General features: G+C 38.7%; 13 protein-coding genes across 13 annotated transcripts; 8 read left to right on the top strand and 5 right to left on the bottom strand.

The window, feature by feature from the left end:
- Nucleotides 1-174: 174 nt before the first annotated feature.
- Nucleotides 175-1,428, bottom strand: C5L36_0A05030 (uncharacterized protein; the record flags this gene model as incomplete). The annotated part of the gene is made up of 1 exon (XM_029463523.1): nt 175-1,428. One exon carries the CDS (start codon nt 1,426-1,428, stop codon nt 175-177), a length of 1,254 nt encoding a protein of 417 aa, XP_029319383.1.
- A 799-nt stretch (nt 1,429-2,227) lies between these two features.
- Nucleotides 2,228-4,051, top strand: C5L36_0A05020 (uncharacterized protein; the record flags this gene model as incomplete). Its single annotated transcript, XM_029463522.1, has 1 exon — nt 2,228-4,051. The coding sequence occupies one exon, from the start codon at nt 2,228-2,230 to the stop codon at nt 4,049-4,051; it is 1,824 nt and encodes a 607-aa protein (XP_029319382.1).
- A 315-nt stretch (nt 4,052-4,366) lies between these two features.
- On the top strand, nt 4,367-5,197 carry C5L36_0A05010 (uncharacterized protein; the record flags this gene model as incomplete). Its single annotated transcript, XM_029463521.1, has 1 exon — nt 4,367-5,197. The coding sequence occupies one exon, from the start codon at nt 4,367-4,369 to the stop codon at nt 5,195-5,197; it is 831 nt and encodes a 276-aa protein (XP_029319381.1).
- Nucleotides 5,198-5,900: 703 nt separating this feature from the next.
- Nucleotides 5,901-8,483, top strand: C5L36_0A05000 (uncharacterized protein; the record flags this gene model as incomplete). Its single annotated transcript, XM_029463520.1, has 1 exon — nt 5,901-8,483. The coding sequence occupies one exon, from the start codon at nt 5,901-5,903 to the stop codon at nt 8,481-8,483; it is 2,583 nt and encodes an 860-aa protein (XP_029319380.1).
- Nucleotides 8,484-8,814: 331 nt separating this feature from the next.
- C5L36_0A04990 (uncharacterized protein) lies at nt 8,815-9,663 on the top strand (the record flags this gene model as incomplete). The annotated part of the gene is made up of 1 exon (XM_029463519.1): nt 8,815-9,663. One exon carries the CDS (start codon nt 8,815-8,817, stop codon nt 9,661-9,663), a length of 849 nt encoding a protein of 282 aa, XP_029319379.1.
- A 117-nt stretch (nt 9,664-9,780) lies between these two features.
- C5L36_0A04980 (uncharacterized protein) lies at nt 9,781-11,118 on the bottom strand (the record flags this gene model as incomplete). Its single annotated transcript, XM_029463518.1, has 1 exon — nt 9,781-11,118. One exon carries the CDS (start codon nt 11,116-11,118, stop codon nt 9,781-9,783), a length of 1,338 nt encoding a protein of 445 aa, XP_029319378.1.
- A 767-nt stretch (nt 11,119-11,885) lies between these two features.
- On the top strand, nt 11,886-12,962 carry C5L36_0A04970 (uncharacterized protein; the record flags this gene model as incomplete). The annotated part of the gene is made up of 1 exon (XM_029463517.1): nt 11,886-12,962. The coding sequence occupies one exon, from the start codon at nt 11,886-11,888 to the stop codon at nt 12,960-12,962; it is 1,077 nt and encodes a 358-aa protein (XP_029319377.1).
- Nucleotides 12,963-13,114: 152 nt separating this feature from the next.
- On the bottom strand, nt 13,115-14,440 carry C5L36_0A04960 (uncharacterized protein; the record flags this gene model as incomplete). The annotated part of the gene is made up of 1 exon (XM_029463516.1): nt 13,115-14,440. The coding sequence occupies one exon, from the start codon at nt 14,438-14,440 to the stop codon at nt 13,115-13,117; it is 1,326 nt and encodes a 441-aa protein (XP_029319376.1).
- Nucleotides 14,441-14,818: 378 nt separating this feature from the next.
- Nucleotides 14,819-15,454, top strand: C5L36_0A04950 (uncharacterized protein; the record flags this gene model as incomplete). Its single annotated transcript, XM_029463515.1, has 1 exon — nt 14,819-15,454. The coding sequence occupies one exon, from the start codon at nt 14,819-14,821 to the stop codon at nt 15,452-15,454; it is 636 nt and encodes a 211-aa protein (XP_029319375.1).
- Nucleotides 15,455-18,444: 2,990 nt separating this feature from the next.
- On the top strand, nt 18,445-19,497 carry C5L36_0A04940 (uncharacterized protein; the record flags this gene model as incomplete). The annotated part of the gene is made up of 1 exon (XM_029463514.1): nt 18,445-19,497. One exon carries the CDS (start codon nt 18,445-18,447, stop codon nt 19,495-19,497), a length of 1,053 nt encoding a protein of 350 aa, XP_029319374.1.
- Nucleotides 19,498-19,616: 119 nt separating this feature from the next.
- Nucleotides 19,617-20,384, bottom strand: C5L36_0A04930 (uncharacterized protein; the record flags this gene model as incomplete). The annotated part of the gene is made up of 1 exon (XM_029463513.1): nt 19,617-20,384. One exon carries the CDS (start codon nt 20,382-20,384, stop codon nt 19,617-19,619), a length of 768 nt encoding a protein of 255 aa, XP_029319373.1.
- A 465-nt stretch (nt 20,385-20,849) lies between these two features.
- On the bottom strand, nt 20,850-22,628 carry C5L36_0A04920 (uncharacterized protein; the record flags this gene model as incomplete). Its single annotated transcript, XM_029463512.1, has 1 exon — nt 20,850-22,628. The coding sequence occupies one exon, from the start codon at nt 22,626-22,628 to the stop codon at nt 20,850-20,852; it is 1,779 nt and encodes a 592-aa protein (XP_029319372.1).
- Nucleotides 22,629-23,087: 459 nt separating this feature from the next.
- Nucleotides 23,088-24,659, top strand: C5L36_0A04910 (uncharacterized protein; the record flags this gene model as incomplete). The annotated part of the gene is made up of 1 exon (XM_029463511.1): nt 23,088-24,659. The coding sequence occupies one exon, from the start codon at nt 23,088-23,090 to the stop codon at nt 24,657-24,659; it is 1,572 nt and encodes a 523-aa protein (XP_029319371.1).
- Between the last annotated feature and the right edge of the window lie 132 nt (nt 24,660-24,791).

Genomic DNA, 24,791 nt, shown 5'->3' with positions numbered 1-24,791 from the left:
TTTCAATTTTCGATGAAATGTGCGACCAGTTCTTAACGTTTTAGAAAGTTCAACAGAGAAATTAAGGTTATGAACTGGATCATTCTAACAGGAGCAAAGCAGCATTAAAAAAAAAAAAATGTCTACAAGGTTTGGGATTTACTATAAATGGAGGGTATATAAAGAGTATGAAACTCAGACCTGAAAGCTGTTGGAACGAATAAGAGCAGGTTCCTTTGAGGATGTCTCTGGAGATGGAAGTGCATATTGCAAAAGTCTCCCATCGTTGGTAGCAACGTAGCAGCAATGATCCGAGAGCGCAATAGTCGATGACGATGGCGGGTGCAAATGAATAGAGGCAAAGTGTCTCTTTGGTTCAAGCATGGAAGTCAAAGAGGTCGTAATGCTCTGTGGGAGGTATTTTGATGATTTTGCCCACATAAAAGAGGTTAGTTGTTTAGTTTTCTCCAATGCAGACTTGTTCTTTCCCACAGATCCACGTGCCCTGTGTATGGATTCGCCAATTAGTTGGTTGATTTCCAATGCTTCCTCAGCCGTCAAGGGGGACGAATTTGGGAATTCTGGACGCATATCCAAGTCTTCTTGGACATGTTTAGGGCTAGACTCTGAGACGGCGCCTTCATCGTCTTCTCCCAAGAGGGCAACTTCATTGGGCACCTCGAAGAAATGGACTGTTCCTGTATCGGAGGAAGCTCCAAGTATCCGGTGATCCGTACTGAAGGACAAGGAGGTGATTGTGGCCGGTAGGGAACCTCTCCTAAACTCGCATAACTTTTTGCTTGTCTGTGTACTGAATATCCTAATGATTGTCCCCTTTGTTGATGCAGTTGCCAATAACATTCCATTTTTCGATAAGGCTATTTTCTCAATGGAAGCTTCATGGCAATTAACTATTGATATTGAACGAGATTTAATTGCATCCAGGAGTATAACGTTGCCGCTTTGGAATAACAAATGGTCTGAAATGGACAATTCAGGGTGAGATTGCTGGTATGCCAATATTGAGGAGTCTGATTGGGAGAGTCGACACTCCAAACGATTATTTTCATAATTTCCCCCCACTTTAATGTCAATTTTATCTAGTAACTTCATGCACGAGACGTCGTAGAGTAATAACTTGTCCTCTAATACAACCACCAACCGTTTCCTATTCATGGACACGTCTATAATGGGAGACTCGTACGAGAGCTCGCAGATGGTGGTGTGTTTACTGGTGTTCACTATACGCAAGACATTCTGCTGCGGGGCGCACGAGTTATCGACAACGGCAACCAAGGAAGTGGAGAACAACTGTTCCACTATAGATGCTGGTTTCGACTCGGTGTATATACAATCAAAGGGATCGCAGTGATAAATGGCCCATTGGGCTTCCCGTGACACTGCAACACGTGCAATGTCTTGACTGAACCGTATGTTGTTCATTACCATAGTGTGTGATGATCCGACAATCTCTGTAGCCGATACACACTTGGAAAACCAACCACTTTTAGATACGTGGTTCAGTCAAGAGTTTGAGAAAGAAAAGGTTTAAAAGGAAACATACAAATTACACAGACATGGCATACTATCCAGTGGATATCCACATTGCACTTCCACACGCCTATTTTTCCAATTTTTTTTAGATTTTTACCTTTCTATGTGCTCCTTTGTAAAAAAAAAAAGAAAAAAAGAAAAAACACACATTATACCAAAACCGCTAAACGGAAACCACACAAGAGAAGAATTTCAGATAAGTTTTGCGAACTCGCGAAAGGGAAAATGGGTTCAGTACTTTGTCCAATCTATGAAGGTTTGATTTTCTGTATCAAATGGACACTTTCCGGAAACACCGAAAGAGGAAACGCCGCTTTAGAAACAAATGCGGGGAAAATAAACAAACAATAGGAAAGTTTGGAAAGTATAAAGCGGAATTAGAAATTTGGCGACAATGTAGAAAATCAAAAGCTAAAAGAAGAAGGTCAAAAAAAAAAAAATGAGAATGAGAATGAGACGCGCGGAGAAAGAGAGATGGAATACTACGGAATAGAGAGGTGGGCGAGGAACAAATAGAGGGGTGGGCGAGAAACGAAAAGAGGGACTGAAGGGCGGACCATTTAAAAAGCCCGGCTGCCACATAGGAGATGGTGAGTAGGCCGTGGCATATTGGTTATTCAACTTTCTTTTTTAAGATTCCTACCTTTCTCCTTTAAACGTATATACTCCCATTAACCAATTGACAGATTGACCAATGTCACAAGAAAAACATTGGAACTATACCAAAGATATTGTCAGGACATCGATTTCTGGTGTCTGTGCCGCAAACCCATACCTCAAATATATTGAGTCAGAGAGAGTTGTTTATAATTCACATTCTCCTGAAAATGGTGAAGAAAAAGTGACTGTTGTATCTGGAGGTGGTTCTGGGCATGAGCCTCTCCATCTGGGATTTGTAGGCGATGCACTCTTGGATGTTGCAGTTGCTGGGTCTATCTTTGCCTCACCTTCGGTCAAGCAAGTCTTGTCAGGTATTCATTCAAAACCATCTAAAAAGGGCACTGTTGTTGTTGTTAAAAACTACACTGGAGACATTCTACATTTTGGTTTGGCAATTGAACGTGCCAGATCACAAGGTATCAATGCCGGTCTCTTAATTGTCCAAGATGATGTCTCTGTTGGTAAGACCAAAAACGGGAAGGTTGGAAGAAGAGGTTTGGCGGGGACGGCTCTGGTCCACAAATTGGTTGGTGCGAAATCTTTTGTTGATGGATGTAAGGCTTCTCTCGATGACGTCATGGATTTAGGACAACGTGTTATTGATAATATGGTTACTATTGGTGCCTCCCTTGATAGGGTTGTTATCCCCACCGTCCATGGTGAGGAAAAGCAGGACGACTCTGATGATGAAGATGAAAAGATTGACGAATTGGGCAAGGATGAAATTGAAATTGGTATGGGTATCCATAATGAGCACGGTATCAAGAGAGTTTCTCCGATTCCTACTGTTGACCAGTTAGCAGAGACTCTCTTGGCGTATTTACTCGATCCAAATGATAAGGAAAGATACTATGTCGACTTTGATAAAGATGATGATGTTGTATTACTTATCAACAATTTGGGTTCAACCTCTGTATTGGAACTCTACGCAATCCAAGCCATTGTCAATGAGAAACTCTTTTCAATTTACAACATCAAGCCTGTTCGGATCTATACTGGAACTTTTGTCACCTCCCTAGATGGCCCTGGTATTTCAATCACCTTGTTGAATGTTACAAAGGCCGGTGGTGATGAGATTTTAAGACTTTTGGATTTGCCAACCAATGCACCTGGCTGGAATTCTGCAATCCAATCTTCAGATTGGAAAACGTTGGGCGAGCAGCTCGTCAAGGAAGCACCGGAAATTCACTACGCTACTTCCTCAATCAAATTAGATCCAGAACTAGTTAAAAAGATCCTCTTGAAAGGTTGTGAAGAAGTTAAAAAAGTTGAACCAAAAGTCACATTGTATGATACCGTTGCTGGTGATGGTGACTGTGGTGAAACCCTATTAGCCGGTGCAGACTCCATCACCAACTCATTGAGGGATAACTCTATAGATTTGACCGATGCAGTCAGATTCTTTGAAGAGTTGGGTGACGTTGTGGAAAGCGCAATGGGTGGTACCTCTGGTGGATTGTATTCCATTTTCATTTCTTCCATGTCGTCCTTCCTTAAGCAACAAGAGAAATCCAGAGGAGCATTTACCGTTTCTGAAGAGGATTTTGCTGACACTCTAGAGGCTGGTCTCAAAGGCTTGCAAAGATACACCCGTGCCAGGGTTGGAGACCGGACTTTGATGGATGCATTGATTCCTTTTGTTGAGACTTTCAAGTCCACCGGTGATATCAATAAGGCTGCACAGGCTGCTCATGATGGTGCTGAATCCACACGTAAGCTTGCTGCAAAATTCGGGAGAGCATCCTATGTTGCTGAAGAGGAATTTAGAAGATTTGACAGTGAAGGTGGTCTTCCTGATCCCGGCGCTATTGGGTTGGCGGCACTGATCAACGGATTTGTCAGTGCATACCAATCGTAATATTCTTGCTCGCAGCTAATCTTTGGCCGTGTCTGTATACGAATATATATGTTTATATATGTGAGTTTCATTCTGTGAATCCATGTATGCATGGACGACAAGATCCAAACATTACATATCCTTTAAAAGCAATCATCTCGCCGATGCTTTAATTGTATTTTTGACCAATTCCAGAGTGCGGGAATAACTTCCTCGTGAAAACGTGTTGATCATTCTCGCATAGTAACGTTCCATACAGTACTCTTTCTTTTTCCTAGTAAAGGTAGAAGGTGTACGATACATGCATACACATTTAACCAAAAAGGTGTACAATTAATGGCCTGGTATATTGAATCGGATCCCTTTTTGGCGCTACGTCCCTTCCCAGAAAATCCATCAAATGGATTAGTTGAACACTGGCACGAAATTGCTTTTTTTACAATCTTCTTCCATCTTATTATGAAGGTGGCACCGGTTATCAACTCACAATGGTTTGGGAAGTTCTATGACGATCTCAGTAAAACCGACAAGAAGGCCAAACTCAACTATGATATCCGAATTGTCGGTTTGGTATTCTCCATTATGTCGGTGCTCTTCTGCATTCCGATGTTTATGCATCCTGACTTCCATGGGAACCCAATACAAGGTGAATATCCGTTTGCATCGTTTGTTACATCAGTAGCTGTTGGCTACTTTATCTGGGATCTATTTTATTGCTGTATTGTCCATTACGATTTATTTGGTTTTGAGTTTCTGTTCCATGCCTTTGGTGCATTATTGGTTTTTGGTACAACATACATTCCTTTCTGCCAACCTTTTCTTTGTTCATTCCTGGTATTTGAAGCAAGTACCCCATTTGTGCAGTTGCATTGGATGTTCACTAGGGCTCCAAAGGGCATGTTTTCCCCAACAGCCATCACCATCAACGGCGTCTTTCTAATCTCCACGTTCTTCTTCTCGAGGATTCTCTGGGGTGTTTACGCCACGTATAAAAGCTTTGTTTTGTGTTGGCCTCTTAGAAATGAGTATCCATCATTATTGATTCCTACCGTTTACTTGTTGAACGGTGGTTTCCAATTCTTGAACTTTATGTGGTTTTCCAAGATGTTCAAGTTGGCAAAAAGAATGGTATCTCCGCCGCCACCACAATCAAAAAAGGTTAATTAGAGTGAGGCTAACGTTGAGAAATCCACTTAAATAGAGTCCATAAGAAGAGACAAATACACGTACTACATATTTACCTTTTACAGATTCTTTAATCAACAGAAGAATATTGACTCGTAAATCCTACCTTCTTCCTATCGATGCATATTCTGCATCCCCTGCTTCCAGAATCGGTACGAGGCTTGCGAAGGACCATCCAAATACGTCACCTTTCTGGAAAACTGCCAGATTGGCATCCGGGCATGATTTCCTCTCTTTAGAGTGAGACACTACCTCGCTTCGTGAGTTTCTTGTTTTCTTTTTTTTTTGATAGTCACAAACAAAAGCACAATAATCAGTTTGCAATTGGGGGCTAAAGGAGCTGCAAAATCCCGCATAATTAGCATGTTTCTATAAAGAACATGTATTCCCATTTGTACTGGTACGTAAATTAGTTAGAGAAACTCTATTCTCTGTAAGAAAATTCTAGTTGGTGAGCTAAATGGGAGTTGTAAGAAATCATGGGGTGACACCAGACTCGTCAAAAAGTCCACTACCTTTTCCTAAAAAAAGGTCAAGCAGTAGTTTAGACATCAGAGGATGGTTTTCAGGTGACGGATATGAAAGTCCACCATCGAATATTGGTGCTCAGAATACCAATACTAATACGGACTCAATATCAGCTGGTGGTAGCATTATCCCGTTGGAAGCAACTTTTGGAAAGCGTATGAGAAGGAGCATCTACAAACTAGAAGGAAAATTATTCCCAGTAACTAAGCGGATTGTTCCAAATTTTATTATTGCACATTATCTCTATATTGTCTTGTTGATTATTCTTGGATCTGTTGTTGTTTATGGGCAGAAGAACATGAGTTTTGTCGATTGTTTGTTTACTATAGCAAGCGCTTCTACTCAAGGAGGATTGGCTACTCAACAAGTAAATGACATGGAATTGTATCAGCAAATTACAATTTATTTTTGTTGTTTTTTCACATCAACAATTTTTGTTCATGGATCACTCACTCTGGTCAGATTGTATTGGTACGAGAAAATATTCGATAATATCAAGGAAACATCTATGATGCAATATAAAAAGCGTAGAAGCAAAACAATAGCAAACATGAGATCAGAAGCGCATGCAAGATCACAGACATTTGCCAACAAGCAATATCGTGACAGCCACAATGCGTCAGAAGGTCTCACGACTCGAATTAAACGGCACCATGATTCAACCAATACGTCTGCAAAGCTCAGTAATGAAAAAGGTAATGTTGTTAATCTCTGTGGTGACAACACTGTATCTATTAGTCCCCAGTTTCCAAATATCAAATTTGGTGATCTACCAAAACCAGTGAAAAATGACCTTCAACAATCAAATTATGAGAGTATGACCAGCTCAGTACAACAAGATCTGCGTAGAAGTAAAGGAAATACTACTCACAAGAGGAAACCAATGCATTACAAGATGCATAAAAAGTTGATAAAAAACAAAAAACGTAACCAAGAGAAAATGGCCCTACCGCATTTGAATACTTCAACCAACGATTTTGAAATGGTCGAACTGAAACAATTTCTAAACGAATCGACCATGAATCAAGGCACTGCTAACTTTGAAAGATCTTTTTCTTCTCCCATACAAATAAGATCTGGAGTCCCCAATGATTATTTTTTGTATAGTACAGGTTCACTTAAACCATTTCTACGGCTCAAGAAGATTCCAAAATCCAATACCCTAGATTATCAGCTACCTTCTACAACGGAAACTAAAAAAGACCACTTCAGTGAAAACTATGGGTTTAAGTTTTTGAAAAGAGACCTTTCAAAAGTGTTCTGCAAAACGGAAACAGGTGCAAACCTGGAAGGATTGTCAGATGAAGAATTCATTATCAACTATACATTTGACGTTCCCTCAAATTATTTGTCTTGGACTCCAACTATCGGAAGAAATTCCAATTTTATTGCCTTAACTAGGAAACAGAAGATAGAGCTAGGTGGCGTTGAATATCAGGCTACGATGTTATTAAGTAAAATCATATTTGTATACTATTTTGGTCTCAATGTTCTAGGTTCAATTATGATGGTCGCCTATGTTACATCCAAAAAAGAATATGCTAATGTCATCAAAGCCGACGGGGTTGCACCAGCTTGGTGGGGATTATTTACATCCATGAGTTCACTGTGCAATTTGGGCCTTACCTTGAATGCAAGTAACTTGATGATTGTAGCCCAAAATGCATACGTTCAAATTATCTCTGCTATTCTTATTCTATGTGGTAATACTGCGTTCCCAATTTGCCTTAGAATTATTATTTGGACAATGAAGAAGTTTACAAGACCATTGACGCTATTTCACGATTCTCTATGCTTTTTACTGGATCATCCCAGACGTTGTTTCACATTACTATTTCCCGCAAGTGCAACATGGTGGTTGGCCGTCGTTTTAATTACACTAAACCTGGCCGACTGGATGGTTTTCATTGTACTTGATTTTGACCGTTCTACACTAAATTATCTTCCTCGTGGCTATCAAATTTTATGTGGGTTATTCCAGTCAATTTCAACGAGAACAGCAGGATTTAACGTCGTCAACTTGGCGACCCTTAATCCCGCTATACAGCTTGGCTACATGGTGATGATGTATATTTCGGTCTTGCCTTTAGCGATTTCTATTCGTGAAACGAATGTCTATGAAGAGCAGTCTCTCGGTATTTATCATGATCAAAAAGTTCATCCCTCCGAGGCAAACACTACTTGGAAATATGTTGCTGAACATTTGAGAAAGCAGTTGTCTTTTGACTTGTGGTTCTTATTTATTGCCATTTTTATTATCTGCATTTGTGAAGCCGGAAAGATTCAGTCTGACCCTAATTTTGGTATATTCCAAATCATGTTTGAAGTGGTTTCAGCATACGGTACCGTTGGTTTGTCTCTAGGTTATCCTAATACAAATACCTCACTCAGTGGCAAATTCAGTAGGATCTCAAAATTGGTTATTGTAGCAACTTTAATCCGAGGAAGACATAGGGGGTTGCCCGATAAGATAGATAGGGCAATTTTGCTATCGGATGATAAAATTAATGCATTAGATGACTTAGAATCATATAGATATACAGCTGGAAATGATACGACACATTTGAGTCACACAGCCAACCTAAGGAGTGATGTGATTTCTGAAAGAGAACTAACTCCTGAGAAAGCCGACTTCTCTCACAAACAACTTACTGGGCAAATCACACATCTTTTGAGTAAAACCGTGGACTATGTCTTGACCATATCAAACATAAAATATTTTACTACCCATCAACCATAATAAACTGACGAGCATGTCCATAAATACTTTTTGGTTATTAAACTCGAAAATATTCTGTTCGGCAGTTCTTTCAAACCTCCCTCAGTTGCACAGTTACAGCATAACAAATCGAAATAGCTAAAATACGTACGAGTTTAGTATCTCTATTTTTTTTTCCTCACAGACAAAGTGAGGAATACCTCTTTTCTCTAGACCATGAATTTTTTAAAAAAATAGGAAAATCTTTTTTTTCTTTTTTGGTATATTATCTTACAACAAATCTTTCTTTTTTCATATGTTGTAGATCCAAATTACTAAGCAACAACACCTTGACAGATAATACAAGTAACTCATGTCAAAAGTTGGAGTTCTCACCTTGGGTCCTGCTGGTGCAGGTAAGACTACATTTTGTAACTCAATTATGTCATACATGGAGTCGATTGGACGTACAGCGCATTTGGTGAACTTAGATCCGGCGGCTGAACCTACTGAATTTTCGTTTTCAATCGATATACGTGACCTTATTTCAGTAAGTGATGTCCAGGAAGAGCTCGGATTGGGACCTAACGGTGCACTAGTATACTGCTTTGAGTTTTTGCTCGATAATCTTGACTGGTTAGATGAACAAATTGGAGATTACAACAACGATTATTTGATCTTTGATTGTCCCGGTCAAGTAGAATTATACTCGCATGTCCCTGTGGTGCCTATGTTAGTGCAGCATTTGCAACAGCAACTTGGATTTAGATTGTGTTGCACATATTTATTAGAAGCACCTTTCGTTGTTGATAGGGGGAAGTTTTTCTCTGGTGCATTAAGCGCCATGTCCACCATGATTTTCCTTGAGTTACCGCATATCAATGTTCTATCCAAGGTTGATTTAGTGAAGGAGTCTATTGCCAAGAGGGAACTAAAGAAGTTTTTCAACCCTGATCCGGCATTATTGGAAGAGGTAAATGACGAGGATAAAGGTGACTATGTTACTGGTAACCAAAAGTACAGGAAATTAAACAAAGCTATTGCACAGTTAGTTGATGACTTTGGTATGGTTCAATTTTTACCCTTAGATTGTAGCGATAAGGATAGTAACAAAAGTGTGGAATTAATCGTCAGTCATATCGATGATATAACTCAATGGAATGAGGGGCAGGAACCAAAGGAACCAAAGGATGAAATTGAGATACCAGAAGATGATGATTAAAAGATGTTTTCATTTGGATAGTGTACATTTAACTCACAGAACTTATAAAAAATGGTGTGCATCTATATATATATATATATATATATATATATAGATAGATGGATGTGTGCATTTAATCTACAGGGAATTTGCCTTTTCAGTTTTTACTACTACCTTCTTCGACTTTGAGGTATTGCTAACATTCGACCTGCCCTTCTTGGACTCTTGGAGGTTCTTCGTGTAATCATATAACTTTACCAAACCCGGTATTACTTGACAATCTCCTATTATAACCAAATCAAAGTAATCAACGTAATCAAGAATATTCTGCGGGGGTTCATCTATATTCATCCAAATGACGTAACCCTTGTTGGAGTGTACCGCTCTGGACATCTCTTTAACCAGCCTCCTTACACCTGGGATTTTCAAGGTTGTACCTGATACTATCAAACAATCTGGTTTACTCTTCAAATCTTTCTCTGTTATTGTACCTATAACTTCACCATCAGGATGAAATTCGTTGTATAAAACAATCCTTGGTCTTAAGATTCCAACATTTTGAGTCCTTTTACCAGCAACCATTCTGACGGTGTTCATTTCTTCACATGAAGGACAGCTTCGAATAAGTCTCCCCTGGTTGAAGTATTCTTTACTCAATTCACTAATGTAATTACATTTAGAGCAATTCAGTAAACTGATGCTACCATGCAACTGGATTGTTTTAGGGGTTTCTTGTTTATTAAAGGACAGGGGGATTTTGGTTCCCAAATCTGGCAATTGTGTGTCTAAACAATCTATGTTCTGAGTGTATAATCTCAATAATCGTCCTTGTTTTGATACATCGTTTATCATCTTATGAAATGGAGAAGGCTCTGCAACTTTTGATAAATTATACAGTTTTTCTATCATGCCTTCAAACATTGTGATTGAGTCAGGGTCTCTGAAAAGATTATAATCAAACAGATTCCGACCTGATCCAGTAGTTTTGGTAGCCAGCCCTTGAAATAAACCGTTGGCTGATCGGAAATCAGGAATACCTGAATTGACAGAAATACCAGCACCCGTGATAAAGACTGTCTTTTTAGAATACGTTAAAGCATAATGAAGAAAATATAAATCTTCCATCTCTATTTGATCCTCCAAGGGTACAGAGAAGTCCAAATCCATTATATTGAGGACTGTATTCTGAGGTGGTCGTACTTTAAGCTTTGGTTTTCTGACGACATTGTGATGTGGTAGCTCGTTATTCAGCTTATAGAAACTTAAGATCCTCTCAAGTGTAAGTAGTAACTCGTTAGCAGGTTGTAATGGGAATGGTTCCTCGGTTTTTATCTCTTCATCTGACTCTGATTCAACCTTGATGTATTCAACAGAATCAGTTTCGGATTTCACTTCAACCCTGGGCAACACATCCCTCTTTATTTTCTTTGTTATCTTTTGATCTTCTGTAAAGGACCTCTTGCTGGCACACTTCATTGCTGCTTGCCTGAACTACACCTTGATAATACCTACATACAATTATAGAAGACTATCCCGGTAGTATATTGAGCTCGACGAATCGGGAAATGTAATTGAAAAATTCAGTGCTTTTGTGGTGAGGGTACTGTTTTCTTTATTTTTTTTTTTTTTACGCGTGGCTGGTTTGTTAATCATAAAGACCCGAGAAAGTAGGCGTTCGCTTCTCTACCTACATGAATGCTACAGAGGAATGCATGTGGGAGCAAACTGAGATGGTCTAAGGGAGTTTTAAGACTACCCAAGTCCTTCAATGCAAGTAAGGTATACTGGCAATTGTCTTAGGAATATCCCTCTCTATAACAGGTTTTCTGCTGTACACAGAGAGTGGAAGCCAAAGTGGACGAACTTCAGAAGGTGGTAGTATTGTGCAACGATCCCTTTTGTAAATGCAACAAGTTTTATTTGCCGTTAGTATCCTATTTTTGTCGGGCAAGTTGGACAAGACAGTAGACCGACTTGTAGATGAATGAATCATTTGAGTCATTTCCTCACGCGTACATTTGTGGGGCAGTTTTTTCACGCATGATTCCAAACATGATTCATATGCTTTGATTATTGTTTTGTTGTTATGTTTGACATGATGTGATTACATATTATTTTGATTTGTTGGGTTTTTCTTTTCATTTTCAGAAAGGTATTTAAGCGTTTATCTAAGTACCACTTGGTTTTTTCTTCCTGTTCACATATCTTTGCTTTTTCTTTTTTGTTTCAGTAGTTAATCAAGGATGAGTTTCAACTACGAAGACTGCACTACTAAAACATTAGATCGTCTAACGCTACTATCTAGGATTACCGATGTTGATAGAGGTGATCCTTCCATGCCATGCTTATCAGAAACCAGGTTTATCAAGCTGACTTTGCCAGAGCCGCAACCAGTTCCAAAAGTTGATCAGAATGACTTTACTATAAACAAACAAGAAGCCACGCCTGAAAAAGTGCTTGATATTATGAAAACTTTTGGTGTTTGTAAGGTAAAGCAACTTTTCACTGTTGAAGAAATTGATCAAATCAATAAAGAGCTGGATCCTTTCTTTCAAGCAAAGAAAGATGATCCTAGACTATTTCCTAGGGAGACCGTTAAGATTACTGAAACTATTTCAAAATCACCACAAGTCGTCCATAAGATAATGTCGCACCCACTAAACTTGGGTGTTACACATCTTGCTCTTGACCAGGCCAACGTTTTCTGGATTGGTGAAAACTTAAACATCGGCTTCAGTCCAGCAACTGTAGCAAGTTCAATAGGATTTGAGATTCATCCAGGTGCCGCTGGTCAACCTTTGCATAGAGACGACCAATCTGAGCATAATATCAGGAGGCCTCAAACTCCTCAAACATTTGATTATAGAAATGAAACCCAGATTGGTTTTTCAGTTGCCCTATCTGATACAACTATCGAAAATGGTGCAACTAGATTCATTCCTGGTTCGCATTTGTGGGACCATTTGCAAAAGCCAAATCAGGAAGACTGTATCCAAAATACAATGAAAAAGGGTGATGCTACGTTTATGCTTGCGTCTGTTGTTCACTCTGCAGCTCCCAACATCACTGAAAATGAGGTTAGAAGAATTTTGATTATGTTTATGGGTAGAGGTAATAGTAAGTCAAAGGAGAACAACTATATCAATTGTGATTTTAACTACTTAAAGCAGTTCTCAGTAGAGCAACTTACTCGTATGGGTTTTAGAATGAGTGAACCATACGGTAACATGCTTGAATTGCAGGATCCTTTGACTTTTATCAAAGACGATTACAGAAGAAGAGCCAATTATTCAGAAGTATGTAAAGTTTTATACGACTAAATAGAAAATTATTAATTTATTATTGTCAACAAGTTAGTTGGTGTTTATTCTTGTATTAATAATCCTTTTTTAAAAAAAAAAAACAAGACCAAAGTAAAAAGAAAGAGAATTGCAATTTGATTTATATAGAAATTACAAAAGTTTGCAAAAGTTTATAGGTTAATATTTTGCTGTTCTTTTTGGAGATTATCAAACTCTATAATTATTTCAATTACCGAATCAACTAGATGATTTAATTCTTTTTCTGAGATAATAAAAGGCGGCATCAAATAAACAAGTTTTCCAAATGGTCTCACCCAAATACCTTTTTCAAGAAACTTTTCACGGAACCACTTCATATCAACTGGAATGGATAATTCAAATACCGCAATAGCCCCAATGACCCTGGTGTCTTTAATTATGGAAATATCCTGAGCTTTGTCTAATTTTTGATTGAATATTTCTTCAATACTTTTTACTTGGCTTTTCCATTCATTACGTTGGATTATTTCTAGACTTTTAGATGCAATTGCACAGGCTAAGGGATTTCCCATAAATGTTGGACCATGCATGAACCCTTTTGCCTTTCCGGAACAAACTGTTGTAGCAACATCTTTAGTACATAAAACAGCACTCAATGTTAAATAGCCACCAGTTAAAGCCTTACCAACACATAAAATATCGGGAACAATATCTGCATGTTCATAGGCGAACAGTTTTCCAGTTCTTCCAAAGCCAGTTGCAATTTCATCCAAAATTAACAGTATGCCATATTTATCGCATAACAATCTAATATTTCTTAAGAACTCCGGATGGTATATTCTCATACCACCAGCACCCTGAACAATAGGTTCGAGTATAACTGCAATAATCTCATCACTATGCGTCTTTACCATTTCTTCAAATTCATTCATATACTTTGGATCCCACTTATCTGTTGGTTTGCATTGCGGTAGCTTAACAAACATATTCTCCTTGACATATCCGGAATACAATGAATGCATAGAATTAACTGGATCACATACTGACATTGCACCAAAAGTATCACCATGATAGCCATAGTTCACACTTAAGAACTTGGTTTTCTTATTTTTGTTTCCATATTTTGATTGACAGTATTGTAATGCCATTTTTAGACTAACCTCAACTGCAACAGATCCTGTATCAGCAATAAAACAATGTTGCAAATTTTCGTGTGTCATTTCCAAAAGCTGTTTCACCAATTTAATTGCTGGTCTGTGCGTCAATCCACCAAACATGATGTGGGACATATCTTTAAGTTGATTGATAGCAGCTTGGTTCAATTCCGGATGGTTATAGCCATGAACTGCTGCCCACCAAGAACTCATACCATCAATTAAATCTTCACCTGTTGCAAGCTTGATTCTAGCACCTTTGGCTGATTCAACTAAAAAGCATGGTAACGGATTGATAGTTGATGTGTAAGGATGCCAGATGTGATCTCTGTCAAAATCTAACAATCCTTGTATCTCGGACATGCTTTACTTTTTGTTGAAATAAAAAAGAAAAAGAAGCAATGGGAAGTGTTTTCTGTGATATATTGAAGTATTTATACCAAGCTCATATGGGAAAACAAAGAACTGTTGGGGAGCATTGATCGATTTCCGAAAGAGCTTTGTGAATCATATTGAATCACCGAGTTTCAAACTCCGCGCCTGCAACTAACCCAACAGATGATTCAAGAATCATCAGCAGGAGTTAAATTAAGTTGAATAATCTCAATAAGAATCTTATACCAAAGCATAAAAAGGGAAATGACTGAATTAATATAAAAAGCGGTGCCTGTAATTTAGTCTGGCCTAGTTCTTCTTTTTTTCCCCACCTCACAGAGTTTGTATACAAATATAAAGATTACAATGAAAATGCAACCTATATTCATCACTGGTACTGATACTGATGTCGGTAAGACATTCATATCAGCACTTTTGGTAAAACGTTGGGGTGCAGACTACTGGAAACCAGTACAAACTGGACTCAATGAAGATATTGGAGATACTGCTACTGTCACGCAGATGTTACAAGCTTCAGGTGGTATTCCATCCAACACTATTATTTTTGATCCTGCTCTGAAATACCAAAATCCATTGAGCCCTTGGAGATGTACAATTCTGGAAAACAAGGAAGAGATTGATATCACAAAGTTGAACTTACCCCCAACTACTAATACAATAATAGTTGAAGGTGCAGGTGGTGTTCTTGTGCCGTTCACAAAAGACAAGTTTACAACTGATGTTATTCACCACTTAAACACCCCTGTTATCCTGGTCGCTCGCTCTAAATTGGGAACACTAAATCACACACTTCTAAGTTTAGAGGTTATGAAAGCTAGAGGGAACAATGTGGTTGGTGTAATTCTTAACGGGGAAATTGACGATGATAACTTGAAAGCGTTGGAAGCATTGGGAGCTAGAATCATTGCGCAAATTCCACACACATCTAAAATTGAGGATGTGCTGCATCTGATCCCACCGCTTGAAGAGGTTCTACAGTAGTTTTGGTATTGTAATTGAAATTTATATGAACCTATTGCACACTTATCGTAGATATATAAAATAGTGGAAGAATCAATAGAACTATAATATAAGATTCAAGCTTCCCAAAGGCTTTATGAGTCATGGTGAGCAGCCAAAATATACCGGTCTATACGTTGACTTTTAGAATACAGCTCGTTCATAAGAATAACCTCTAAATTTTGAGATTAGAATAGTATTTTTATTGTTATTTTTAGAATCACCATCAACCAGTTAGATCCACAGTATTATGAAAAAGCAAAAACTTTAAGACAAAAGGCCTTTGGTAGGAAGAATGGACAAAAGTTGGAGAGTAATAGGGAGAATTGCCAAGAAACTGCAGTATCTTATTGGCTCAACCTCAAATATATCAGGTCTTGGAAAAGTGATCCTGAACATTGTCTAGCACTAGAATGTGGTCATGTAAAATGGTGTAAAAGTACGTTCGTTGAAATCTGCCAAGCAATGATGCCTGCTTAATTATATACTTATAGGTCTTATGTTTATGTTTCTTGTTAAAGAAATTTCTAAATATATAAAGAGCACAGTTTCATTGTAAACCAGAAGCTCTTATATACTAATATGATGTTTTATATTGAAGCTAGCAAACTATATAAAATGGCAATAGGACTTGTGTTTCCAAAATTTCAAATAAACATTGACTTTAAATAAATCTCTTTTGAATATTACAAATGTGGATAGGTTACTTATTTTAACCTACAATGACACACTTATTTCAAAGCAACCCTTTTAAAAAAAAGGATTCTAGAAAACCCTGAACAGTGTTTAACATAATCACGGCGTATTTAATATTTAAGCATATACCCGGTAGCACTTATAAAGCAATACCACTAAGGGTGGGCTTGGGTTTTTCTAATACACGAGATTGTGATTTTTCGAGTTTCCACAACACATAATATCAAAGTAACTTTTATACAATTTCCAAAGTCTAAACTATTGTATCTCAACTAGGCCGTTCCGAGATTACGTAAGGAACGTACTGAAGGCCGCCAATGTTGTCCCAAGAACCTCTCTTTTGAAAGTCATATCTTTTTGGGCAGTTGCCGTAACTGAAAAGAGAAGAGATCACTTGCTGCTACTCATAATGCTGAAACATCAAAGCAAGTAAAGTATAAACTTTTGATTAAATCCCAATAGCATTTTATTCTTTCCCAAAGTAACCATCTATGCGACCTCCATGAAGACTCAGAGGAGAAACATTTGCTTCCTTTGCTTATTCTTTTACTTGAAAAGGAAATATCCTCACGGTTGGTTATATTCTAAAAAAAACCTAATTAGGCAGTTCACGTCTAATCCATACTCCTCGATACAGAATTCATCGCTTTGTAAACCCACAGTTGAATTTTTTAAATGTTAAGATTTTTAGTAGTAATTGATAATAATTTATGGCAAGCGTTTAATAGTAAGACAAATTTGAGAAAACAAGAATCGATAGAGTAGCTTTATTACCATTGAATTCTAATTGCGGGTGTCTTCATCAGGGCAATACTGTTAAATGTAATTTATATAATCAAGCTGATTTTTTGTTGATTGTGCATATATTTTCATATTTTCACACAGAAGTTAAAACACATAACTTTAGACAGCTAGTGGAATACTATGGAAGGTTTGGGTACTGTTCCATAAGCAGTAGTGACACCAAAAAACTACTAGCAAATAAATCAAGGGTAAAAAATTAAGTGTGAGCAAGTAGCAGTAAGAACTTAACAAACATAAAAACTGTTTCCATTAAGATAAAAGAGTTATTTGTAAATAATGAATCACGGTCATGCAAATGTTGAGTTCAAGCTCTTTAGTAAGAATTACTTACTAGTTATGTTTTAAGGGGGACGGTTTTTTGGATACCAGAAATAGTCTTTCAAGATTGAGTTTTGTCTGAGTATCAAGCCACAATTTTAGTAAGTTTACTTGGTCGAAGTTCCATGAAGCTTATAAGCATAGCTTCTCACCGCTCAGACTAAAACCATTAAACAAAAATAAGCTAAAGATTCCTTTCTTTTTTTTCAATTAAAACTTGTTATGATAGTCGGTTCATGTTTTGTGGAACATTGAAACTTAGTTGTAAATAAACTATAACTTACTAGTTTTTAAAAGGAACAAAATACTGGGAAACTCCCAGCTAATGCAATTTGGGTTTAACTCCTTTACGTGATTTCTTTTTCTTTTTGGATAATACTGTTAGCATATACTTGATGGTCAAAGTTCAACTTTCTTAGTTCTAAATACGACCCACAGAAAGTTGCAAATACAGTATTAGCATAAAGGCAAAGAGACATTTATTGATGTAAAAATACCAAATAAAAAATCAACATAAAGTTCGGATAAATTTAATTTACTAATTTAGAGCAAATCTGGAGATTTGAATCAAAAGACCTTTTGATTTTTAAAGTGGATATTTCCATAACTAAGTTGACAAAAAGATTCCTTATAAATAACACCTACTTATCTAACTTTTCTAAAAAGAGTAAAACCTTGCTCAAGTCACGTGACTTTCTTTACTGATATTCTAGGAAAAATTAGAATGATGTCCTTTGGGACACATGGTCAAACAAAAAAATACAGAGAAGATTAGCATGGCCCCTGCATAAGGATGACACGCTTTACAAAGAGATCTTACTCAACTTTTTTTTTGTAAATTTGTTATTTTTCAATTTCAAATTCTGCTATATACTTTTAGAGGACTCAAAGGTTGTCTAAGAAGTCTTTGGTTTAAAAGTAACTCGTTCGAAAAGTAGTGTTGACCGAATCGACTGTTTCAAATGCACGTGCACGTGGGTATTTATTAGAAGCTAGAAATTGCGCGGTATGTGATTTTGAGGGAAGGAGATCGGTTGGAGGCTTGACATGAAATATTTCACCGACGTTTCCCAGTTTCAGGTTTTAGGTGTTCAGGCTGTTTTCTACGGGTTTTGACTGTGTTTTGAGATCGGGTTAGTTTCTCAGTAATCAAGATGCAAAACAGAGGTATTTATCCAGAGCGCCCACCTACATTAGCGGAAGCGTTGTATTCCGGGAAAAAGTTCAACAAACCAGAGAATGGTGATGAAATTTTGGAGAGATTAGGATTGCCACCCACAAGTAGTGTCCCACAAAAGAAAGAAGAAGCGCCAAGGAGGAATTTGAAGAAGGAGCCAAAGAAGGAGCCAAAAAAAGAAAAGAAAACGGAGATTAAGCAAGTTGTCAAGCAAGTGGATGCACATTTGGATGCTCCATTACCAGATACTAGTGAATCGAAAATACATGCCCAGTTCATCAAACCTGAAGAATGTGAAGCCGTATTGAATTTGCAAATGGATTATATTTTGAAACGCAAATCCGATATGATAAAGTTCATCTTTAGGTCAAGGTTCTTCATGTCCCTTTTTTTCTTACTGTTAAGTGCAGTATCTTATAATCGGATCGGAGAATATTTCAATCCTTATACCATGAAAGACCCATTTTCTTTGTTGAAGAATGGTTATTTCTTAGACGATCTCTTTATACTATTTTTTCAGGTGTTGTTGTTCATTGCAATTTCATTCACATGGTTGAGGATTGTGAGTGCCCCATTGGAGAAGGAGAGCAAGAAGGTTGCCGAAAACGCTGAACAGTACTTTGGATGTGACATCAAACAATATGCCAGCGTTAAGAATGTCAACAAGCCTAGAAAAGAAGACCGTGACTTGGTGAAGCAAGTCAAGGAGAATACATACTGCATCAACTACAGAGATGTTCCTGTTGCATTTTTAGCAACCACGCCGGGAAAGGAGGTCAAAATTGTCGGGTTTGCAGTTAGAAGGGTGTACATCAAAGCCGAGCTATTGAAAGATCTTCTGGGCATGATGTTTAAGAGTGGTGTGAGGAAAGCAGAAGTCGAATTGTTTAACTTTGAGGAGTTCGATATAGGCATATTCCGTAAAATAGGATTCACCAGAACAAAGAGAGAAAAGTTCAGCAAATGGTGGATTTTGACTGGTGTCACGAGAGACACTTACAGTTTCGACATGGACGATATTGAATTCTAGTATTTTTTTAATTTTCGATTTCATAATGCTAATATACAGTTTAACTGAAGGAATATATAGAAAAGATAACATGTATTTTGTATTGTATTTATTATACAGAGAAGTTTCACGGTGAGTGACTAGTGAACTGGTTCGCCGTCGTTGTCATGTAAATGGAACACTTCGGCATATGTGTCGTCTTCAAGAGGGATTTCGTTCAAGTAACCAGTTTTCACGTCATAGATGAGAGCATACAGTTCAATGTCGCCCCTTGCATGGTATTCAACAAATGAAGGGTTCTTCTTGATGGTGTTGATGGAGTTGAGAATGTTCAACTCCACAAGGCGTCTACACTTATCATTAATGTCTTCAATTTCTCTCAATTCGTCCAAATGCTGGGCTCTAACGTGTCTCACTGCAGACAACCATGTGTCCAAGACACCACCCGCCTTTTTGTTTGAAAGCGAGGCCCAAACGCCACCACAGTCGGTGTGTCCACATACAATGATTTTCTTCACTTTTAGAACTTCAATTGCAAATTGCAGCGCAGACATTGATGAGATATCCGTAGAAGAAATGACATTGGCAATGTTTCTCAAAGTGAAGATTTCACCAGGTAAACATCCCAAAGCCTGGCATTCGTTAATTCTGGAATCTGAGCAACCAATCCAAAGAGTATGCGGTTGCTGTCCTTGGCCGGATAATGGCAAGATTTCCGGATGGGACTTGTTGAGCTTCTCAGTGTTCAACCGGTTGGCCTGCAAGTAGTCTCCCAAGCTCGAGTTCTTGGACAAAGTAAATGGGTAATTTGGATTGACATGTGGCGCATGATCAGCACCAACTACCGACTGTGGCGCAGCAGCTTTTAAATTTTTCAAATTCTGAGTAGCAGTTGATGGAGCTGACATGGCACGGGGGATCAATTCAGTGGCAAAGCGTTTGAAAGGAATCTTTATTGTTAAGTTGGAATTGCTCCTATCTGTTGAAGATTTTCTTCTATACTTATTCCATTTTCACAATTTCAACTTTTAAATGGGGGGGGGGGGGGTTCCTCTCTATTTAAACACATGTCTCCTTAATTGGCAATGGATGTAGGCGGAATGATTCTTCTCTGTGAATCATGCTGCACGCGCATGATGTCACTTGTGACGTGCAATTCGCAAACAGAGAGGGGGCAAACTGAAATGGCCAATTCGGGCAGGTGCGTGGGAGAAGAAAAGGGGGATGCCAATGGCCCCCTTGTTTTGGGTATCTGTTGAATTGTGCTTTTGGACAATTTTGGAAATTCCGCAGTTGTTGTAGCTGTCATAATTGATATAGTTGTTATAATAGTAACAGTTACTGTTGTTTTCTATCTTTGTTCTCATTGTGCGTCACTCTGGGAGAAGAGTAAACCACCTCTCGATGTCGAGAATCATATTCATATCGGAGTCGGCTGTGTCCGATAAGTCAAGCTCCATATCGAGGAAGTGGTTGGTATGCGTATCTCCAGTTTGCATGTTGTAATTGCCATTCTGTGTAACATTGTAGACAGCGTTCTGGGCATCATCATCACCACCACCACGACCAACTCCTATAGAGGAGAGTGCATTAACACCAGCATCATGGTCAGCACCCGTGTTTGGTACCCTCTCCTCGAGAATTCCTACACAGAGAGAATGGCCAGGACGCACCTTAAGGATGGTTCGTGCCAAACAATGCATAAGCAATGTACATCTCATAATTCCATGAGCCTCAATATGGGTTTGTATAACCAGTACTCCTTCATTAATGGCGTTATCAAGAAACTCACCTTCCCCATATAGACGATTGATACCAATAAATACCATATAGTAGTACATAATATGTACAACGTCTGGTGGATGATAGGCCTTAGATTTCAGCTTACCCTCATCCCATTGCATCTCTTCACTCAACTCGTTTCTCCATCGTTGTAGATGGCCATTTATAAGTTCAACGTCCTCACACCTACCAAGGATCCATTCGTCTACAATGATGATCAATGAAACTATAGCCCTTAATGTAGCACTGACATCTAATATACCCTTGCCGGCAAAGTTGAACTCCTTGATCCATTCTAAATCAGGAACCTTCTCACTCTCCTCGATACTTGACTCCTCAATCCTCAACATTGGGGGACGTCCAAGGAGGAAACTCATTAGGTGATCAATTATAAAACACCCCCAATATATCCGGCTCCTAAATAGTACCATTAACTTGTTTGCCCTCTCCAACTTTAAATGGAACCCACTCTCCAATCCAATACGTAGACCCAGACCAACCGATAGCCATGCCTTCCTTCGGTCCCCCTTCCTTAGCTCGTATAATCCAAGTAATATGTTCCCCTGGATACCAATGACTGCACTGGACGGCTTCTCCATCTGTTTCCTCGCAACCTCGTAATATCCATCGCCTCCGCCTGCAATGGCACAGATTGCATATACTAACGCAATATTACAATAAACCTGTTCTCTTCTTGGATGATAAAACTCAACTAAAAACGTTTCCCTTGGAATAAACATGTGTAAATCAGGGTAGAACCACTGAAAGAAAGTCTTGACAAACTGTATCACCTTTGGATCCTTGTTTAGCTTGTTGACTGGACTGACTAAAACAATCTTAGACAAATTGTTCCGCTTACTAATACTCCTCTCACTGCTGCAATCACTGATGGTATCAACATTCTCTCCTAGATACCCCAGTCTCTCATTCTTATACATATCCATTTTTCTCTTCTTCATATTATTCTCGGCACCATCTCCCCCCTCTTCGTCATCTAGATTCTCCCCCTCTCTTTCGCCATCTTCTCCATCCTCATCAAATATACTTGGAGGACCATAGATGTTCACCTTGTGCCTATACAAACTCTGGAAACTCCTAGGCTTTGGATAAACCGGACTGGCTTCTTGCATAACTTCCTCTCGCTGAATGAGAACATCTGAATTCAGCTCTTGTACGTGTCTCTCCAGCTGCTTGACTCTCTCTCTTAAGGTCTCCAACTCCTGGTATGTTGGCCGTAAACTACGTCTATCATCGCTGGCAATGCAGTGCTTCCCATATCGTACACAGTTACTGCAGGGAACCTGTTTGGACGAGTCACATCTCACTTTGCGTCTCTTGCAGGCTACACACGCTATAGTCTTCATCACCATACCAGACCTATCTACCGATCCCCGTGTCTCTATATCCCTCCTTGTCCCTCCTTGTCCCCCTTCTCCACGGTGCTCTTCATAGACCTCTCAGTTACTCCCCCCTTCCCCTCCCCTGGCATGTGGTGGTGTCTCACTTCCCACCCAAAGAAAACATCACAAACCCGTGCACCACAAGGGGGGGATCATTCTCCATGTTATTCCAAGCACATCTTGTTCGTTCTTTTCCCTGCCCCTCCTTGCACAAGATGCTGCCTTTTTTACTATATTTACCTTTTCGCGCTCGCATCTGTTGTTTACGAGGATGAGTAAAAATCACAGCAACACCCGAGATCGCCCATTTTGCAGCACAAGAGAAAATCAACACCAGCATCAATATCAATACATTGTCAATTTGAGACAGGTCTATTTATTTTGGACTGTTCCCTCTTCTAGTAAAACGGGCCCCATTCCACTTTGCTAATGTCTAGACACCAGCAGTCTCCCGCCGTTGCTGCTGCTGCCATTGCTGCCTCAAACAACATGAGTACTTTGAATTATCAGTCCAATACAAATGTTTCAAACGTACCACAGTACTCGCAGAATCAATCCTCGATACCTCCGCACCAGTCCCAAAACCCTTCCTCAAATCAGCTTCAAACCCAGGGCGGCCAAGGTGGTGGTGTAAATAGCAGCAATTCTTCATCCCAAGTTGTCGGATTACATTACAAAATTGGTAAAAAAATAGGTGAAGGTTCGTTTGGTGTTATATTTGAAGGTACCAACTTGATCAACGGCATTCCCGTCGCCATTAAATTCGAACCTAGAAAGGCAGAGGCCCCACAACTAAGAGATGAGTATAGAACTTATAAGCATTTGAGTGGCTGCAAAGGTATTCCTAATGCCTATTATTTTGGCCAAGAAGGTTTACACAATATTCTGGTGATTGATTTATTGGGTCCTTCCCTGGAAGATCTATTTGATTGGTGTGGTAGAAAATTTTCAGTTAAAACTGTGGTTCAGGTTGCTGTTCAAATGATCACCTTGATTGAAAGAGTCCATCAAAATGATTTGATTTATAGAGATATCAAACCAGATAATTTCTTGATTGGAAGACAAGGTTTACCAGATGAAAACTCAGTTCATTTGGTTGATTTCGGTATGGCCAAGCAATATAGAGACCCTAGAACTAAGCAACATATCCCTTATAGAGAAAAGAAATCCTTGAGCGGTACTGCCAGATACATGTCTGTTAATACCCATCTTGGTAGAGAGCAATCAAGAAGGGATGATTTAGAAGCTTTAGGTCACGTCTTTTTCTACTTTTTGAAAGGTCAATTGCCTTGGCAAGGTTTAAAAGCACCAACCAATAAACAAAAATATGAAAAAATTGGTGAAAAAAAGAGAACTACTCCAATCAATGAATTGTGTAATGGCTTACCAATTCAATTTGGTAGATATTTAGAGAGTGTTAGAAATTTGCAATTTGATGCTGAACCAGATTACGAACATTACAGGCAGTTGTTACTATCTGTTTTGCCCGAAATAGGTCAGGTGGCCGATGGTCATTATGATTGGATGGATTTGAACGGTGGTAGAGGTTGGGATTTAGCAATCAATAAAAAACCTAATTTGCATGGTTATGGCCATCCAAACCCTCCAGGTGAAAAGAGAAAACGTGCTAATAAACACATCCAAAATCAACAATTACAGCAACAGTTACACCAACAGCAACACCAGCAACAGTTACAACACCAGCAACAGTATCAACAACAACAGTCACAATCACATCAACAACAATATTCTTCACAACAAATACCTCATCAGAATTCTGCTACACAGCCAATATCATCACCATTGTCTCAACAAAAACAAAACCCTCAACCACTGTTGCAAGAGCAGCATACTCCTAATTTATCTTCACTTGGAGGCGAGGATGCTAAACCGTTACCTAACTTACCAAACCATCAATACAGCAAAGATCATGCCAAAAACAGTCCACAGAAGGATGACGAATCCGATAAAGGATGTTTTGCAAAAGTGATGTGTTGTTGATTCACTTCTTCTTAAATTGTTTTTCTTCATCCAACACTCTCCTTTCATCCCCTCCTCTTTTATCAATGTAAAAATAGAATAGATTTCTAAAGGTATTTCAAAGAAAAAACTAATCATCTAATAGCTATAATT

Source organism: Pichia kudriavzevii, chromosome 1 (assembly GCF_003054445.1).
Source record: "Pichia kudriavzevii chromosome 1, complete sequence".
Taxonomy (NCBI): Eukaryota; Fungi; Ascomycota; class Pichiomycetes; order Pichiales; family Pichiaceae; genus Pichia; species Pichia kudriavzevii.
This window is presented reverse-complemented; position numbering and strand designations above follow the sequence as displayed.